This window comes from Zosterops lateralis (genome assembly GCF_965231275.1).
Source record: "Zosterops lateralis genome assembly, chromosome: Z".
Lineage (NCBI taxonomy): Eukaryota > Metazoa > Chordata > Aves > Passeriformes > Zosteropidae > Zosterops > Zosterops lateralis.
Window position 1 is genome coordinate 34,476,410 of NC_139800.1, and position 21,217 is coordinate 34,497,626.

General features: G+C 39.3%; 1 protein-coding gene across 1 annotated transcript in view; it reads right to left on the minus strand.

Moving 5' to 3' along the window:
* The window catches only part of MLLT3 (MLLT3 super elongation complex subunit), a 125,063-nt gene extending 104,133 nt beyond the window's left edge, over nt 1–20,930 (minus strand). Inside the window, exons 1-2 of the mRNA XM_083883750.1 lie at nt 20,880–20,930; nt 20,252–20,432 (exon numbers count right to left, since the gene is read on the minus strand). Of these exons, the coding sequence (XP_083739876.1) occupies nt 20,252–20,432; nt 20,880–20,891 (193 nt within the window). The 5' untranslated portion in view covers nt 20,892–20,930. The remainder of the gene's footprint in view (nt 1–20,251; nt 20,433–20,879) is intronic.
* Between the last annotated feature and the right edge of the window lie 287 nt (nt 20,931–21,217).

Consider the following 21,217-nt stretch of genomic DNA (forward strand, 5'->3'; position numbering starts at 1 on the left):
CATACCAGGAACTAATCAACAACATTAACTCTAAATATTTCTCCAATTAAAAAAAATTTACATGATAGTCATCCCCAGCAACTTCCAGGAAGTCAGGAAATCCAAAGTTGTCTCTTAAGTACAAAATTAGTCACCTCTTAAGCACAATTTCTCTCTATGAAATGTTAGCAATAATCCATTACTTTCCTCCTGTTAACACTGAAATATTAGCAGAGGAGGAGAGGGAAGAAAAAGAACTTCCCCCAAAAACCAGATTTCAGAAAGATGTTAAGGGAAGGTTTTTGAGTATTGGAAAAGGATTCAGAAAAAAAAAGTTAAACTATTCTAAGTCCAACATTAAGAACAAACTGTTTCAAGTTATAGTAATCAGCACAATTTTACATATTTTACAAATATCAAACAGTATAGTGAATTCCCAAATAGTGTATTGTGAGGAACAGAAGTGCCATAATTGGTAGAATCTTTTTTTTTCTAAGGCAATGGGAAGAGAATGACAGAATTTTTTTTTTTTAAAAAAAAGGCTTTAGGCCTGCAAACACTTAGGCAAGTATGCAGCTTCATGCAAACGCCTCAGAGTGTTTTACCACTGTGTTCAAGAATTTGTCTTTTCAAGCCTGAGGTGATGGAATTTTTGATGTTTTTTAAAAGAAAGCTCATGTTTCAAATAAAGGATGTTAATAAGGACACAAAAGGTTTCATTTAGCTAATAATCTTTTTAAAGCCCTGAACTCTGACAAATTTTTCAAAACATATAAAAAATGCAAGCCCATGTATTTGACTTTTAAGATATCTGAGGGTGCCACTGGGTAGGAGGGGGCTGCTACTTTTTCAAAACAACATCCAGGTGTTAAAGCACAGTTCTCATTGAACTCAAAACTGCTGTCCATAACTGCTCAAAACCACAGTAAAGGCAATTCAGACCCTTCTTCTCTAAAAACTTAAGTATCCAATGGCAGGATTAGCTACACACACAGCATGATTAACTTGCTTGCCAATTTCACCTAGGAGACAGTGTTGTCACTGACATCATACAGAGATGTTAACAGTTTTGACCTTTTGTTAAGCAGATAAAAACCCCCAAAGTAGCATAACAATCACAAAGCTTTTCAGGGTGAGGGGAAAAAAAAGGAAAGAAGACACCCAAAACACCCCAAACAATAAAAAACTGAAATTATAACACCTATCTAGAACAAAGCAAGTGAAAGAAAAATCTGCTTGAATTACAATGTATTAAATGACTAACAAAATCTTTTTCCAATTTTTTTACAGGTGGATTTCCTCATGATAATTATTCTAGACCTGATTAAGAAGAATGAATTTGCACCTCCTAATTTTTTTGTGGAATATTTTTCTCACCTTGGTTCTAGGAACAACTTATCTCATTGTTACATCAGGTATTTTACAGCCGGTAAAAGTATGGGTTAAGTAACAACCTGTTGGATCTAATCTCTCTCTCTAAGGAATCTCTAATCTAGTTTTTCATTCTTTGTTCTTCACAATCTCATACTCTTTGAGGTTTCAAATTTCTAACAATGTGCAGGAATTTCCCTCTCTTCACCAAGCTGTAACGCTACAGGAGAACCAAGTTCACCGATGTTTGTAGATAGCCAAGGCAGTTTCTGTGTCTCACAAGAATATTAATACAGAACTGCAGATGCAGAGCTGCAGAACAAGGGAAAATACTCACTCTAAAGCTCATGGTGAATCTGTGCTCACCACTTGTCCCACACACTCCCCCTAAAATTTGATTCTTGCCAAATGCCCGCTATATAGCTTCCCTCGACAGAATGAAGATAGAGAAAGCCCAAGCACTTACCATATATGCTTTTATAAAAAATACTCACCACTTCTCTCACCTTACCTAAGGCAACTCTACAAGCCAGCAAATGCCTGCAAAAAGCATTTAAAATTTGAAAAGTGGAAAACAAACTTGAGCTAACCACTGTGGACTATTCACATTTTGGATGAACAAGACCCTTTTTACTTTTGTTTGCACTCTCATTGGTTTCAAAGCCATGACTTCTCAAGGTAAACCATTAAAAAGCTTGGTAAGGGGGTTCAGTTGCACTGACACTCCATGTATTTAACGTCTGAAAAATCCAAGCTATTTGTTTCCAACTACATACCGTGCTGAAAAGGAATCATTACAACTCCATTAGAGAAGGTCAGAAATAGTTTTAAGACTTCTAATAAAATGCCTTATGAATAGGTAGATTTTAAGGGCTTGTATCACAAAAGCCTGAAATACCAAATTACTTTGCTGTAACCTGAGAGGCAGAACAACACCATTGACTTCAACTGGTTGCTTAATAAAGCCACTTGAAATAGGCCTTTTGAAAAAATTGTCAGAAAATTTTTTTGCATCTGGCCTCACTCATATGACTAGAGATGCAAGATAAATTGACCATTATGAGAGACAACTTTTCGCACATGTGGTTTAAAAGCTTCTTCCCTCAGCTTCTTCCCTCACCTTGCTTAAATGAAACATATTTATTAACCTATCTTAATGACACCAGAATTCTTCATTGTTAAAATCTGTCCTGATGTCCCAGCCTGTCTTTTGAATACTGCTGGCCTGGGAGCAAGCAAAAGGAGAAGGCAGCAGACTATTCTACCTTTCCAGATACTCAATGAAGACAAAAGTTGTCCTTATTGGACAGAAAATAGCTCTGGGCTTATACCTACTCTCAGCAACACAAGTCAAGGATTTTCTTTTGTTGTTATTGAGGCAACAAAATCTTTATTCTAGAAGATCAAAAGAACTAAGACCACAACTTCTTTTTTTAAATGATTCTACATGAGCATAAAATAACACATGCTGAAGTCAGCAGAAACATGGCAAAGGACCCCAGACAGATGTACTAACCAGTTGCAGCTCTACAATTTGGCAAGAGTATTTCATTTTTGCCAAGCAATTGGCACAAGTCTTTAGGCTTGCATTAAGAAACAGTGTTTGGAGTATTATAGTCCAACCACGTTCTACCATTGTCAGGAATGTAAAAAACACTCCAAGATCCCAACAATGCTGTTCCTTGGCTAGATGCTGTGGAATGGTGCTTTAGAAGTCTGATACGGTGCACTAAGTGCCAGAAGTACCACTGGAAGTGCTGCACCTTTAAGCCTTGCCCACTAGGAATCAAAAATTTATTTGACTTTCTTGGACTGGGAAGATACTCTTCTGCTGTAGAAGAAAGACTTCACATCTACAGAGAATCTCTCAACTTCAAACGTCTACCAAACTCAGGCTGATGGCATGAATCAGGAAGTGATGAGTTATAAATAAAAACACTCATTATGGGAAATAAAAGTTTGCACTGTTTTTATGAAGTCAGGACTGTTGCCAAGTTACGAATTTCTTCGGGAAAATGAACAGGTGGTTCAGCTTCAGTATGGATCAGCTCCTCTGTAGAGTGTTAAAGTTGTGGTTTTGGTATACAACTGTCAAAGCTATAAGAAGTGGCCTGAGTCAGTGCTGGCCTCTTCTGTTTATCCTTAGAGAAATGTAACACTTCGCATCTAGTTAAATCTATCACAGACATATCAGATCAATAATGCTGTCACATTTTAGTTACATGTCCACCTTCAACCATAATGCTATGAAAGCCTACTGAGTTACGAGCCTGCAGTAGAGACACTGCCTGAGCAATGGGCAGGCAGAGCTCAGCTCCCACATCACTGATAGAATGCAGCTTACTCTCCATCACTAGTATACCATTCAGCTGATGAACACTGCTATCACTGTGCCAGTGTGCAAAGTGGAGGCCCTTAAATAAGCACACTGAACTAAGTGCCATATCTTTAAGTGTCACTGCAATAACCTTTATCTCTAGCATCAGATCTGGAGACAAAAGAAAAAAATACTTGCTCATTTTGGTCAAATACTGTAGAAGAAAAGACATTATGAGGGCATTTCAGTTTTCCCCTGCAAATATCAAACCCAAGAAGCAGTCTAATTTATTTGGGGATTTAAGATTACCAGTCAAGAAACCAGTTAGACAGTTTGAATGCTCTCAAAGGAAAACAAATCAACAAACGAGAGTAAGAAATTCAAGGATGTACGCTAAACATAAAAAGCATAAACACAAGTTGCATGGATACCACAGACACCTGAAGGCAAGACCAGCTTTGGCATAACCACACTACAAGTTTTTAAATCCTTTGCTTAACTGGGCAGTGAAGTTTCCTGAACTTCCATACTGGTAACCTTGCAAGCATTCAAATGAAGAGGGAATTTGCTGCTCTTCAGAAATGTACAAACTCTAAAAATACTAAGACAGCTCCCTTTTCTGGCCTTCTTCATCCACTGAGTAAATATAGCACCACAGGCTACTTCGAGAAAAACAAAATGTATCACTGGAAAAACTGAAGAAAAAGGCTTTTTAAAATATTACATTATTTTCTTTTTAAGTGAAAAGAAAAGCTTTCTATTACCCTTCTCTTATTACAGATCTGAATGGCTCCTAGTTGGCAGATAACCATTTGTCAGCTACAGTGGAAACTTTTGCCTAAGCTTTGCAATTTCCTTTGGATTTTAAAAATTAATACTGCAGTCTCCTGTAACTCCCAAACATGTGGCAGAGTCTGCAGGTCTTAGAAGTAAGTGAAATTCACTAAAAGTACACTTCTACAGTAAGTTAAAGCTTCTTGTACAGAAGCGTCAGAGCCAAGACCATAATAAATCAGCAGCAACAAAGCAATACTTAGGCATTCGAGGAATTGAAGGATGTGATTTGTTTCAACACAGTAAATCATCTTATGTGACAAGCTTCCACTGAACAAGATGAATCATCTATTTTGACAGCAGGCTGCACCCACACCCATCAAGTCACACATGCACTCTACTAAGTTGTTTGCTGTATGCATGAATCCAATGGTATTCACAAGAGCTCTTGAGAATAAAATCAGTTGTCTAAAAACGAGGACAGCAATCCTTAAGAAAGAGGAAGATGAGAAAAAAGTATTTAAGTGGCATGTTGAGGAACTCCAGAACAGCTTGTTTTCATCCTAAACTAAGACACAGTAAGGTTAGTCATAACGCACTTCAGCTTGGTAGATGAGCTCACAAGCTGCAAACCACTTTCTGCAGCTAAAGATCTTACTTTATAGATGTTTAAAAGGGATCATGTTCAGGTTTTTTTCCGCTATAAACTTTACACAGGAAATAGTGACATAGGAGCAGCTAGTACAAAGAAGTGGCATAAACAAGACCTCTTGTGAGGACCCATTACCTTTTAAAGTCTCTCAGGCATTCTTAGCGGTCACAAAGAATGGATGCACTTCAGACTCTTACCCAAGAACTACAATGCATGCACAAGTGCAGGATACACATATCAGCAAATGAAAAATGAACTCCTATGGTGCCTCAACTAGTGCACAGAGACCAAGATAATCAGAAATGCCATATGATTGTTAGTTTAGAAGCCGAGAATGGGGACAGTATGGAATGAAAAACTCACAAAGGCACTTCACCTACCACAGACTGCATATAGTTCCTTTGCACAAAGATAATCAAGGGGAAAACTGCAACCAAACGAGACCACACAAGCACATAAAGTAGAAGATACATGGCAAATGCACCTCCTCTTCTCCTGTGGACTAGCTCATAGGTCAGAGATGCTCACAAACCACAATAAACTACATTATTTAATTTAATTTTGTTTCACAACAACCCAAGTTAGATCTCAAACTTATATAATACTACAAACTTGTTGAATGTGAAATCATTACAGCCATGTTACAGCAGCTGGGTGGAGAGCCCCCCTTCATGCGCCAGTTAAATTAAGTGTGCCACAAGTTTGAAAGCTACTTGAGATACATCTGAAGTCTCCCCCCTGTTACTGCTCCACAATTGAACAACTTTCTAACAATCTAGAATGCAAATTACGTAAGAAACAAATTAAGTTACACAATGCTAAAATTATCAACTGCACTGTCAAGTTGCACCCAAGTTATCTGAAGTGATAAATCCCCTAACAACATAGTTTGAATGGCAATTCAATTCAGGCTAAATATTAAGTTGTGCATTTTCTCACACTTCATTGGATAGAAAGTATTTGCACCAGGTATTTGTCCTCCTCTTGGATCAACTGTATGGCTTCCATTTCTGGCAAAGCTTTTCAAAAAAGCAAATGGAATGCATACCCAATGCAATACAAAGCTCACAGAATCCAAATCCTCACCAGCTACTTTTAAACAATCCCATCTCAGCAAGGACATTGTTACCTCACTGAGAAACCCAAGAAATGAACCTTAAGCACTGCTTTATAAGAGGAACAATATTTGTCAGGCGAAGCTACAGGTACTAGCAAGACAACTCAAATCAAGAGACAACAGTCAAATACCACAAACTAAGAAATAGCTATGTCTTAAAAGCAAGATTCAGTTATTGAAAAAGACCCACAGTCACACCTACAATTGACAAGCACACCTACAATTCCTCAAGTGTTTCTTCCAGCTTTAAAAGATGAATGTCAAAGCTGGAAACCAGCTAACAGTATAACCAGAGAGGCTAAAAGCCATTCAGAACCAACAGCTTTAAATCAAGAGATCTAGAAGGAGCAAATTTAAGACAAATCCCTCAGCTTATTAAAATATCCAGTCACCCCCATACACCACAAGACATAGGCAAAATAAATAAATCAGTCCTTTTAGTGACAAGAGTGCCACTAGGAGCAAGATGAATGGCATCAATTCTTGAGATAAAAATCTCTTTTCAAGATCTTCAGAGTAAGACCTAACAGGAATACTAAGATCTGATGGGGCAGGCCAGCACTAGAAGAGCCAAACCTTGCTCATGTATCAAGTTAAGTCCAAAAGCAAACAGAAGTTTCATTGCTTCTTGAACAATATTAATGTTCCAAAAGAAATCAGCAGCTTTCTAGAACCAGAAGGAGATCAGAGACAAGGAAACCAGATGTGCCTAATCTATTAAAAACAGTTTGGCTATCTGCAGGCCTACACAGACCAGCAAAAGGATGAGTACTGGTACTGAACGGTTAGCCTCTGCTATCCTCAGCATGCAATACTGGGTCATTGCTTTTTCTGGGTCTCAAATTTTCGTTCTAAAGTTGGATCATGTTTTCTTTTCACAGTCTCCTGTATTTACAGAGTATAGACTGCTGCCAACTGAATGCTGAACAGTGGTTGCAACACTATTGCCTTGATGCCCCCCTAATTGTCAAGTACTGGAATTTTCATCTGCTACCATCTCCTTTGTTACTTTACCAAGTGACCTGCAGTTCCACATCTCTTCAGACATGCATAGAGACACAGCAACAGTCTCCAAATCTTGGCTATTAGGTTCTCCTAATGCCAAGTCACATCTCTTTAAATGCTACGTTTTTCTAAGAAATTATCTTCCAGCACTTGTTTCTTACCACAAGCCACTAAACAGTAATGCAGAGAACCCTTCTTCCTTACATCACTCCCCTGTACTAGGCTCTGGGTTAACCTTCACATGTTTAGTGTACCCAGTACAACCAAGTGGGCACCCAGTGCTTCCTAACCCCTGGTTTAGCAAGTAAGAGTACCAACACTTCCAAGAGGGCTTCCCCAAACAACCATGAAGGTATCAAACTACAGTTTCTGGTTGGCACACTTACCTTTTCAGTTACAAATGGAAAGTAATTTGGAGCAAGACTTCCAGAAGACAGCAAAGGCATCAAGCTTACACTCACAAAAGAAAAATAACATCCAAATTTTCCAGAAGTGAGGTCACTTGGACTACTCACTCATACTGCTGCCTAAGTTTGCATGAATTCTCCTTCTAACTTACTAGTAATTAAATTCACATTAATATGTACATTTTGGATGGCATGATCTAAATGTACTAAATGAAAAAAAAAGGTGCAACTTCACAGCGCAAGTATTAAAGAACCTCAAAGTAGACAAAGTCCTTTTTAACTTTTCTTCAATAGAAAGCTTTCTAAACCCTGTTTCCTTTTTGTTCCTTTGAGAAAATGGAGAAGCAATTAGCATTTACAGCTTAGTTCCTGCTTCCAAAATACCCCTTTAACTTTTTTTATTATTTTTATGGTGGATATAAATCGCACCAAGTTGTCAAATCACAGCTATTTTCTATGCTACCTATACAAATAGGGCTGATTTCTGGCAAGCCATAAAACAATTATGGCTGAATTCCTGTAGCCCTTTGATATTCCAGCTTGCCTGTAGGGCTTCAAAGCCATCTTAGGGCAGTGCTAAAAATCTAATTTCCAGAAGGCACAGAAGGAAAATAAGGCATATCAATTCCCACATGCTCAAACATGAACACACCAAAACCTTAGCACTGGGTTGATTATGTTTGAACATGACTTAGTACAAACACAGATAGGATACAGCAATGGTTTAAATCAACACTGCTTCACAGAAGGCAAAGATACAGACACCTTGAGAAAGAGGGCATAAGGCATATGACACCTGATTCCCCAGCACTTTCTGCAAGTTGCAGAAGGAAGCATATTTTCCTGCTTGAGCACTCAGCTCTCACCCCTTCTTGTGTGCAGGCAAAGAAACAGGTGTCAAATAATCATAATGTGTAAAGGGAAATGCAGAAACCACCTAAGTCTGCATAGGAAGCACAGATATGGTCCTTCTCTTAAGGTACTAATACTGCCAGTAACAATTTACAAATACACAGAGATTCAACAATGACAAGAACCTAAGAATTTATACAGGTGTATCTTACATTTGCATTGTTATTATTATTAATGTGGAAGGTTCTCCCCACCATTTAAGCTGGGGAAGCTGGTTCTTTCTGTACCAACATGATTTCTGATAACCATGAAAAATCTCTGCGAAAAGCTAAGGGACAACACTATAACCCCTTTAAATAACTCCAGCAACATTTTTGCCTCTTAACATGGAATTTCAAAGAGATTTGACTGAACAAATTGAAGATTAATTACTATATTTCTTTAAAAGAGAGAAACTTTTATATTGGCCAAAGAAAATACTATTTAAGTAACATAATTCATATTGCTGTAGACACAAAAAAAATGTAAAACATCTTTAAACTCCCTGCTATTTAAGTCTCTGCTGTTTTTTGGTTGAAGGCTAAAAAATTTTTGCCAGTAATTCCTACTGTGCACAGAAAGACAGTAGCAATGTAAATACAGAGTCAATATTATGGACTCTCTATTCTAAAGCTGTATAAAAGAGTAACACATAATTTACATAAGTGAGGCACATACACCCATGTCACTTTTTCTCCTCACAGAATGAATTCACGTGTTCTGGAGGTGCTGCAGGAAATTAGCAACATCCAAAACCATCAAAACCCGAAAAAACCAAAACTCAACAGACAATGACAATTTCATTCTCTTAAGAATAAGTACCAACCTGGTGATCTCTAACAAATTGTTCGGTCAATAAAGTCAAGATCAAAAAAAGGAGAGTAACCTTTAATATTTGGCCTTCCCTGACTGCCATTTTTTCATGGCATTTTTGAAAAAACATGCTTCTCACGATCATTTAGATTTTCCCCTAAGTTTTATGAAGTCCATTCCTAACTTTGGGAACAAAAACAGCATAAACCCCTTCAATCCGTACCTGGCCATTGCTGGAGGCATTTTGAACTTAGTGCATCCCTAATCTGCAGTCAAATCACTGGGCCCCCACACTGGTTTGTGAATACAATTATAGAAGTGGTTTAGACAACAGCTATGTAATATTAATATACAGTACAATAGGCTGCATAAAAATAAATGAAAGAAAACTCTCTCCAGAGAGCAGGAAAAAGAACCTTTATCTTCCATGCCTTATCTTGCATGCCAGTCTTACCATAAATTTCCTTTGGTGTTTTTCATGCAAAAATAAAAATGCCAGTTTTTATTTTAGAATAAAACTGTTCAGTAGAAGGATGTTCGAGAAATTTTCTGAGTTTAGATTAAGTGATTGAAGTTTCAAAGCAAACAAATGGATCTAATCACTGCGTTAGGTTCCAAAATCACTTATTGGTAAAGTTAAAACAAAGTCTATAAAATTACAATACATGTAAAACACATTTACAGATCATATGCAAGCTCTATATCTTAAAATAATACATTACACATCAAATGCTTATTAAACTGATCTAAAAAAGCAGAGGTTAATTTAGGTTTTAATCAAGAAGATGTTGCTGTCTAGATCTAAGGACAGACTTCAAAGGAAGGAATTTAAACAAAAATGTAAAATTTTTCATTGTCTAGAATACACATATTGACAATTTCCCAGATCTAAACTACTCCTAAACACAAGCTGAAGAAAAATCCACAAAAACAAACAAAAAAATCCCAAGGCACAATTTAAATATTCCATATTGAAACACAATAGCTACTTTTGACGGTATGCTTAAAATGTTAATCTTCAATTAGTTTATTAGTATTTTAACTAACGTAAATTTCAGTTCAGGCATTAAGACAAACACGTAAGGAAATATCCCTGCAGTCCAAGATTAGTAATCTAATACAACGAAACTTTTCTTTCAACACCTGCAAGGTCTGCTGCCTCTATTATGTCACAAATTCAAGGAAGCAACCTAAAGTAGATCTGCTTCATAGAAATAAATTTGTTTCTATTTTGTTTCCAGGCAATACCCACTAGAAGGGCAGTGCTATGGTAGGACAGCAGTGCCCCATAAAGTATTTTACTCACGCTGGCTGCCTTATTTGATTTAGGTTCAAAGGCTGGTCTTGGTGTATTTGCACACAACCGCCAAAGGCTCTTAAAGAGCTAAAGAGCTTGGATGGAGTTGCTTCACAGTAATTTATACACAAATACCTACAGCATTTTTAAGTCACCTGTAATATCTTTTATTAAAATAATCACCTAGGGAAGAATTACATAGAAAAAAAAAAGACAGTATCCTTACAAGAAAGGATACTAGGTAATTACAGAGACTGGTTGGAGGGTTATTACCTCCCACTACTTGCACAGAGAGGAGTTTAAGACCACAAGATAGGGAATACATTTACGTGCTCTGGTTGCCTTTTTCTTAAGCAAGAGTCTTACATTCAGACTAATCAAAAAAAAAAAAAAAATTTGCAGCCTAAGAAATCTTTCTGAAATATCTCTGTTCTTCAAACAGTAAGACTAATGCAACTGCATCACTATATTGCCACTTCTATTTAACCTAACTGTAATGAATAACAAGTAGACGACAGGTTATGGGTAGAACACTTTTTGCTGAAAAGACATCACAGCAATATTCTGCAGAAATAGGCTAAAACACAGCACAATTGAAAGGGGACAAAAAAGCACCACCAAATTTAAGTTGGGACCTTTTGTTTTAGGGTATTACTAGGTACAAATGGAATCATCTACACCACTCACAGAAGCCACACACTTAAAAACACTTCAGACACATTACTGACAGCCAGGCAAGGAAATAACTTGAGTGCCAAAAAGATATAGTCTTCACTGCAGGAATTTTATCACAGACAGAAGCAGACCTTTGCAGCTCTAAGAGACAACCTTAATAGTAGCAACTAGGAACCTTCACATATTACAGAGGAATTTACAAAAACACTATCTTCTGATTTCTGTACAGCAAAGAAAGATTTATTTGGTAACCTCTAAAGGAAAGACTAAACAAAGCAATATATTTACAAAAAACACCTTTTGGGTTTTTTTAACTCTGAAAAAAATACATATGCTTTCTAAGTAGTTTTCTTATCTTATTATTCCTTCCTGTTTCTCATGCCAATGCCTAGCTCATTATGTTTTTGATATCTGAAATTTACCTGTTGAGAACTTTTTTGTATACTTAACTGACCCTGCCCAAAACTAGTTCAACTGTACTTTCATCCTCTTGCCTACTAACTTTAGGGAACAATCCACATAAATACTTTCCACATTCAGTCTTCAAACAAAACATAGCCGTACTCCCCATTTCTTAAAACCTTCAGAGTGGATCCTATGCAGAGTTATCCATTGGCAGTAGATATCCACCTCTGTCTCCCTGTCAGCCTGTCCACTGGGTGACTCCCTCGCATGCTGCCTGCGCTGCACAGGAGCCGGGCTCTGGAATGGAGCGCCTGCTGGGCTTGCGCTCAGCAAGACAAAACTCACAAGCCCTGCCAGACACAGATGGGGTAAGTGAGCACACACTCTGCACAGGACACAGATTCTCTGCGGGACCTCCACTTACCAAGCATTCCCCTCTAGTGAAAGGTGGCAACTGGATACTGGGTGCAGAGGGCCTGGCATTGGATCTGGCTAAAAAGAACTAATCTTACTATTCTGTTTATTAATGTCCATTTCCTCCCCCTAGAAAAAGATTACACCACAGAAACAAAACAACACAATCTCAAAAAAATATTGCAACGGTGCACGACTATTTTAAATGCAAAAGCTTTTCAGCTTTTTATGCTTAGAGATATTTAAGGAAACACTTTGAACTATTTCAATGCAATATTTATTAAAACCTTTTCACAGAAACAGGTTGGAAACTGTACAATTTCAATATACTTTAGTCTTTTGCATAGTTTTGCTTTTCCTTGTAGCCATACTAAGCCATTTTAAGACACCAAGAGTATCCAGAACTACAGTGTGTTTTAAGAAGGCTGGACAAAAAGAAGAAAACTAACAAAACCAAAACAAAATAAAAAACACCCAACAAGTAAAAAAAACCCACAAAACAAAACAAACAAAAACAAACAACCAAAAAAACCCACAACAGCCCAAAGCCACAAAAATAAAAATCATCTGGCATTGTCCTAGCTAAAAAAACCTGCCCTGGAATACGACACCAGATTTGTGCATCTCCATGTTTAGAGAGAACGCAAGACTTCAAGTTTAATCCACCCTCTCCTTCTTTTCAGTAAAACATGGTGCCAATGCCGTGATGACACAAACTCCCATTGTGTAAATTATTTCTACCAAGTTCTTCAACAAAATACTTACTTGGAATTTACACTGTATAAAATGAATGTGCATATCTTTCGTTATTATAGAGCCTGGTATAGGTTAACAAGAGGAATTAAAACTCCACTTACCCATTTAATACCAATCAATCAAAATTCCTCATGAAAAATTCATTACAAGAAAGGCTGCTTCAAGTAACAGCAAACATTTCTGGACCTGCCATTTCCCCACGCAGATGTTGGAAAACATGATTGCTGGCCATAAGCCCACAATGTCAAGTAGTTCTGTTTCCACTGAATCTCCACAATTTTTCTTCCTGGACAACGTGCCCTTGCACACAAAAGATTATGTTTCATCTCCCTCTAAATGTACTTAGTCCTCAATTTCCCCAACAAGCCTACACCTTGTCTGTCAATCCCTATTTCAAGATGTATGCTAAGTTCACATTACCTCTATATAGAAAGAGCAGAACAATAAGTGTCCCACTAAATTGGAAGGAATTCGTCTGCACAAGCTTTAGAACAGCAGTTGCAAATAGTAAATTTAGACTTACTGCAAACCACAATGTATCATAGGAGTCATCAGCAAAATAAATCCACATCACACTGCTCATTCAGTTTTGCTCCTGTTTTACTTTGTTATGTGTAATTCACTTTGTCATCATAACCATTTGAAAATAGAAACACCTGTGCTGGTATTTACCTTTATGACCAAGATACCCTACGAAAAATACATGTATCCTACCGTGTACAGTCTTACGGTTTTTTACATAGAATTATGGACAAGCAACTGCAGTCATACAATAAAAATTTGTATGCATCAGCTGCTCAGAATACATCCGAATTGCATTTAAAAGAAATTACATTTGCTCTATCTTTTAGATAACATTATAGCTGTCAAGATCTCTGTTACCATAGCATGCACAAATTTTAAAATCAAACTCATACAGACCCACTGGGCGCATTCAGGGAACTCAAAGTACAAACCTGTACTCCTCTAGAAAGCCAGAGTCAGAGCAGGGGTTTGGCACAGGATTAACAGTGTGATACAGCCTGGCAAGCAAGGGAGAGAACTAAACCAAAGATACTGATAAGATCTCTGATGACATACATTAATAGATTTAATTTTAAAATCAATTCTTGAACAGATACTTAAGTAAGCATACAAATACTTTATACAGCAGTCTGGTCTTCCAGACCTTTGTATACTAAAAGACATATCAAAAAGGCAAAAATCACACAAAAAGCAAACAACATCTTGAATTACAAGCTAAGTGTTTTATGACAAGATGAGAAATCATCATTTTCATGCAAAAATACACAAGTGTTAGAATTTGACTGTTCCTTTGTCTGTCTATTACTGCCAGGAAGGGAAGAAAGAGGATGGTCACCTATGAACTAAATTCTGCTTGTTTAAAATTGCAGGTATTCATCACAAGAATCTCACAAAAATTCATGTAGTCAAACTTCAGCAGCCTATAGACTTCATTCTGGATTAAACACCTATAAATTAACTGTGTTTTCCCCAGGTATTACAAACACCATCAACAGGCTTTATATTCAGGTTACCACCTGAATGTATCAAATTGTCTTTTTTACAGATTCTACCAGAACAAAGGACAAATAATCCTCTTCAACATTTCTCCCCAAAACCTGAATGAAAAACTACAAAAAGCCCCCAATCACAACCCAACACACACACATACAAAAAAAAAAAAAAAAAAAACAAACCCCAAAAACCCACAACCCACCTCAATCTTAACCATAACTGCAGAAACATTGTTACAAGAATAGCCTTCATACTTAAACAGTACCACAAAAAACAGTAACAAATCTATGTCCAACATCTTACAATTTACTAAATCTTAACAGACATAATTATGCCTGCAGTTCACATTGCCTAACTGGTAATTGTAAATATATGGTTTAAACATTTCTGACACATTTATTTTTCTAAGGATGAAATCTGTACAGATGTAAATAGAATCACAATAATTACTGAACAACACAGTTGTTCTCATTTTCTTAAATAAATTTAACTAACTTCAGTTTTAATACTGATGTACCTTCTCCCTCATTTTAGTAAAAAAGTGATAGGTTTGATCTTACATGGCATAATCTGTTTTTCTCTAATTTAAGCACGTATTATTCCACAGCTATCCAAAAATCTTCTGTACAACAAGCCTTAAACTACACTTCCTGCCATCTAAAATCTAGAAGAGCTACAATCAGCAAATATTAATATTGTAGCTTTACTAAGAAGCAACTAGAGTTTCTTAAAACTAAAAAACTGCTTCAGCTATAAACCCTACACAAATTTAACCTAATGTGAAATAACCAAGGTTCATCTTTTACAACTTAAGAGAGTCAGAATCGATTGGCAGTTTCTGACAGAAATCAGCATTTACCCTTGCAGAAACAAGCTTAAAGAGAGAAGAAATGTAGGTAGAAGTAGTATCCCATGCAGGAAAATTTAAATAAGCATACATTGAACACATAAATCACACAATTAAATCACATAAACTATTCAAATAGACTAGAAAAGTTTTTGGCACTGGTGGATGCAGCAGCCCTATTATTTCCCAGTTTGTTCACACTGTTTGCTTCTAAATAAAGCCTAAATATTGGCTTTGAATGCGTCTATTTTTGAGTCATATCAACGGGGGGAAATTATCTATTAGAAATCGTGTTTCCTGCACACACAGGATCTTAAAATCAAAGCCACCAATTATTTGCTGATGTCATTCATGTAAATACAAAACATGATAGCTCCCCTATACTGAAACTTTTTACATTTTCTTTTAAGTCCGTGAAATGCCCTTTTGATTTGCATCTGGCTGAATTAGAAAGTGCACTGAAAACTACATGCGCACTCTCAAAGCCTTCACCTTTATATTCAGTAGTAGCAAAATTAAGGCTCAAGAGTTTCCTGTTAAACAACTGAAGTTCTTCACTAGATATCAGTCTTTTCATATGACCATTTTGCAACTAAGAGCAACAACTGCCCTAAAAGATCCAGTATCAAACCTTTATCTGTTCGACGGATGGAAAAAAAATTCCTGTGTGCCTATCATACTTAGATGGTTAGGCTCAGGCACATTTAAGAGGGAAAAAAAGCAAAGAAAACAGAGCTAAAACTGATCTAAGTTCTTACAAGCATAGCTAAATATTCTAATAAAATACACAGCATAAAACGGGTTGCCTGTTCAGCAACCGTAATGGTCTGCCTGCACTAGCTGGTAGGAAAGGAAACCCTCAATCATGTGGGAAGAATCTGCTTATGGGCCCCTATACGTCACCACTCAGTTCAGTAAAATTAATAGAGTTAAGACTCTCATTGACTTTAAATGGAGCACAAAAAGATATTTTTTTACAGTTAAAAATCATGAAAAGGTAAAAAAATTAAGCAAGAATAGCAAAAGGCATCTTTTACAGTAACTAAATATATTTCAAACTGTTATTATTCATTAAAATCTCATTCTGCACTAACAGACCTTAATGAAAACAACCAATGCTGGAAATGTGAACTTTCTAGAAGACAACTGCAGTTGGTCTTTCCTGTGCTAGAATACCAAGCAGCTTTACTTCCACCACTTTGCCATATCCCTGTAAAACTTACTGAGCTAAGATATACACTAAGCAGCTTTGCTCTTGGCTCCACAGAGAAAAGCAACATCTCCCACTTTTAAAGTTACAACATTCCAGCTAACCAAACCGACATTTCACATTGATTAAGCTAATAGCAAAGAAATTCTGGCCATCCTTTTTTTTTCTTAAATAAGAAAAATTTAGTTTGTCAAAATGTGCCACTGATTAACAGAAATTTAGCCACTCAGAACACACTAGTTCCAAAGCCATTTTTGAGGTGTGCTTATGAGTCATCAAAACACAAAAGATATGTTTCCTTCTCCAACTGAAATACTGTAAGAGAAAGAGTAAGTCAGTCAGCTGTTGAAGAGCATCAGCATTTGCTGGGCAAGAAGAAGAAAATATTTCTACATTGCCTAGCATCCATACAATTAATGAGACATATTATGATGTAAGAACAGCTCCTCTTTTGGAGGCATTACAGCAGTGGATCAAAATTAACCACAATCAGGTGACACACCTTGTTTCACAGACCTGCTTCAAAACACTTCACTTCTACACACAGGATTATTTTCTTCACATGAATGATGAAAGATAAGCAGCACATGCTTTGAAACAAAGGTAGAATCTTAAAAATTCTCCATATCTTCTCTCAACCAATTTACATCAGCAGACAAGATTTGCAAACAGCAGCATTTGTTGATTGCAAGACCACCCCAGTGAGATTTTGTCTTGCAAATATTACTCAAAATTGAGTCAGGCATAACTCTACTCTGTTTAATGTGACTAGCAGTCCTGTTGCCACGCCTCCATGAAAGTACTCACGGAAATCAGACAGCAGGAGCAAGCCCTTGAATGGGATGAAGTAAAAAGGACAAATCACTGCACACTCCTGTATGCTTCTCCATGCAAGGATAAACTTAGGCACTCAGTCATCATAAGGCAAACAAAGCCATTAAACCACTGCCAGGCTCAAGATTTTAAGGTGAGGTAGACTGAAAGATGAAGAATACTATTTTATTAGGTCACTCAAGCTCATCTACACTCCATCCTCTGTTAGTCACTATCACCCTTCTATCCTGCCAACACACACAAACCAACACACTCTGCATTCCAGTGACTGAACATCACTCCAGTAATGTTGCCACCTTAAAACTAATGCAACTTTGGGATACAGGACCATGCTTGCTCTGTAGCAGCTATTAGCAGAACAAACACTTGGACACACCTTTGCAGAATCATTGCCAACATCCAGTATTTCCAAAATTTCTAGCATAAACAGATAAGCAAAGCCATAGTTGTAGCTGGCACACTGACAGTTTACCCAGCTAGTCTCAAATTTGCAAAGCAAATGACCTGGCAATAATTTATCTCCCTTGCCTCCCCTGGTAGCTGGAATTACTGTGTCCCTAATAAAAAGCGATCTAGCAAAAGAAATACTTTATGAGTTAATAACACCAATCTTAGCTTCTTGATTTATTATTTTCAAACTGATCCACAAGCTTTACAGATAAACCTAAAAATTTTCCTATCAGGCATACATCTTAGAGCAGCCACTCTTATCATGAATGCAGAGATAAAATGAACACTTATGAGAAAACTAGGTGTTATTATGGCTAGCTGGTGTACTAGTACTTGCTTTTGATTAATACTGTGCACCTAATTTCAGCATGCTAAACCCATGGCTCAGGAAAAGTTTGTGAAATTACGAAGTACCTCCAAGTGGTAAATTAATCTGTACTACAATAATAAAGTATATATAACTGCAGACAAAAACATCAGACTACCTGATGGAAAACAGGCAGTTCGGCTAACACTTCAAACATGCAAGTCATTTCTACTAAACAGGCAACACTTGAGGTATCAAACCAAACTGTTAGCATTGATTTACAGAGACAAAAACCCCACCTTAGAATACTTCTGTCAAAAATTTTAACAGTACTTTTAAATTAGAAAGACAAACTGCTCCAAGGCATGCATTCCCACCACCCTTTTAAACACTTTACAACAGCAGAAAACATTCTAGGTAATTCATACATGGATCATTCCTCCATGTGATTTCAAGGACATTAAATTTCTTCAGCATCTCCTACAATCCAAGGCAGGTACAACCACTGTACAAGTCCCCTCCCAGGATATATAAGAGGGCATCCTTCTCAGCAGTTGCCACTTCATGAAAATTATGCATACAAACAAAACCCCAAAATAAACACTTTAAAGCAATTACTTAAATGACTGTACAACTAAACTCAGCAGCTGGTGACAAAAGCAAGTAGCAAATGATGTATCCCTCACTTGCAAAAGTCCTGAACTATATTCTTGTTAGCAAGCTCCACATCACACCTAGCAACCAAATTTGGTCAGCGGAATCATGTTCTCAGAGACCAAACAGCAAGTAAATAAATATAGCAGAAATAACAGAAGCAGAGAGGACCACTAACAACTCCTTTGCAGACCAGGCTTCAAGAATTAAGCACGCTTTCTACCACTGATTTCATACAATACATCATCTAATTCAATGAATATTAATCACACTATCTCAGCTATTTAGGCTACTTAGATCTGTTCTCAGGAGGTTTTCTGAAAAACTGTTTAGATTGACTTAAATGTTTTTTGCACAAGAAAAAGAAGAAAGCAAGAGGAAGACTCGCCAGGACAAGCTGGGCAATTTAATTCAACAGTAATATTGCAGTATTTAATACAATTCACTGAAAATGGTTTGTGTAATACTACACAGATTTAAACAGATCCAAAAAAAATACTGATGGTATGAAAATAAAAGGGAATTAATTGCCTGTACTTCAGAGGATAAATTCTGGAGATGAAATACTGTTAATTCTTACAGTGATACTTAAGGGAAGGAAAGTATTCTAGAGAAAACACAGTCACTGACAGTAAATAAGTCACAGCTAGGTATCTCCCAAAAGACAAATATTAAATCAAATTGTGGTTTTACCCTACCACAAAACAAAGCTTTATTATCTCAACACTCAAATTTTTCCTCTCTTTTGCTCCATGTACATTCAATTTATGCCCCCCCAGCTCCAAGCAGACAGGATTTATGATGATGATGCTCTAAGGAACTGGAGAAGCACTAGATGCCAATAAAGATTGCAGATCAAATGAAAGATTAATCCTAAGCATTGTGTCTATATAGACAAATAAACCTGCTCACTTCTTTTATTTGCACTGTTACCTCAACCAATCCCACTACAATAATCGAGACAAGCAAAGTCTCAGGAAACAGATCTGAAAATAAAAGGCTTCTTACACATCTCCCAGCCAAACTTGTATGGGTACAAATGCACCACGTGTACACACCTTTTGAGACTTTTTTATGTACTCACAAAAAGATGAAGCCCAGGAGATGAACAAGCAGGAAAGAATTGAAGGAATCCAAACAAAAGTACCAAAATCGGAACAGCAACACACGTACAGGCATCCCTGTTCCAGTCATACAGGACATCGGGAGAAAACACCACCAGCCAGAAGAAAGTAACACGTGGGCAAGACTCGCCAGTGAGGACTAGGCTGGGGCAGAAGCGAGCTCCGCGCCCCCCACCACCGGGAGCCCAGGGCCGGGCCGGGCTCTGCGGGCACAGGGCACAGCGAGGGCCATCCCCGCGGCAGCGAGGGCCAGAGGGGTAGGGACCGGCCCGCCCGGCCCGGACAGCCCCACAGGCGGCGGGAGAGCCCCGGCAGCCACCGCCGCACTGGCGGCCGCTTTTGTTCTTTCTCCGCCGAGACCGGCACAGACCCACCGCCGGCGCCCGCTGGGGCCGCCTCCGAGCGCTCATCCATCCCAAGAGAGACCCCGCTACCTCTTTTCGGCCTGGGGAAGCTCTCGTGCAGGTGAAAGATGACCTTCTCCACAAAGTGCTGAATGTTGCTATGCTCAGGCCCTCTGACAAACACCATCCAGTCGTGGGTGAAGCCTTCCACAGTGGGTTTCTTCCTGACCTGGGCTCGGTGTCCCAGCTCCAGCTTCACCTGGACGGCACACTGCGGGGAAAGGCGGGAGCGGCGGGTCAGCCCCGGCGAGCGGGGCCGGGGCTGGCGGCCGGGGAACCGAGCCCACGGCGGGCAGCACGGAGCACACGGCCGGACCACGGACCCGGCAGAGAGGATTCGGTGGGGGAGAGCTGACGAAACCAGCCGGGCACCGCTGCGACAGCAGAAAAGCGGCCCCGCGGGCGCGGGCCGGCTCCGGGTGTCGCCGGGGGAGGCGGGGAGGGGACCGGGCCCGCTGTCAGGGGCGCTCCCGCTGCCCCCCGCGCGCGGCGGCGGGACCCGGCTCCAAGGGCGGGCGCGCGCCGCGCCGCCGCCGGCAGCACCGGGAGAGAGGGAAAGCCGCACGCCAAGAGGAATTCCCGGCCACGCCGGCCCCTTCGCGGCGGCGCCGGGCGGCGCGGGGCGGAGGGCCGGAGGGAACCCGCGCTACTCACTCACCGAGCCGGCCATGCCTGGGGCGCCGGTTCCGCCGGGGCGCTCGCCGCCGTCCCCCACCCCCACCGCGCAGCCCTAATTCATGAGGACGTGGAGGAGATGGCGGGCGGGCGGAGAAGCGGCGAGCGGGCGACAGGCATCCTCTGTTTCGCTGCCGGGGCCGGCCGCAGCGGCGGCTGCCGGTTCTGGCTGCCGGCTGCGTCTGGCGGCTCCCCGCGCTCCCGCTCCCCGCGCTCCGCTCCCCGCCCGCGGCAGCCCCGCCGCTCGCCCCAGCCCCGCCGGCCAGCGCAGCACCGCCGCGCATGCGCACCCCGCGCCTGACTGGCACCGGGAGAGGGACA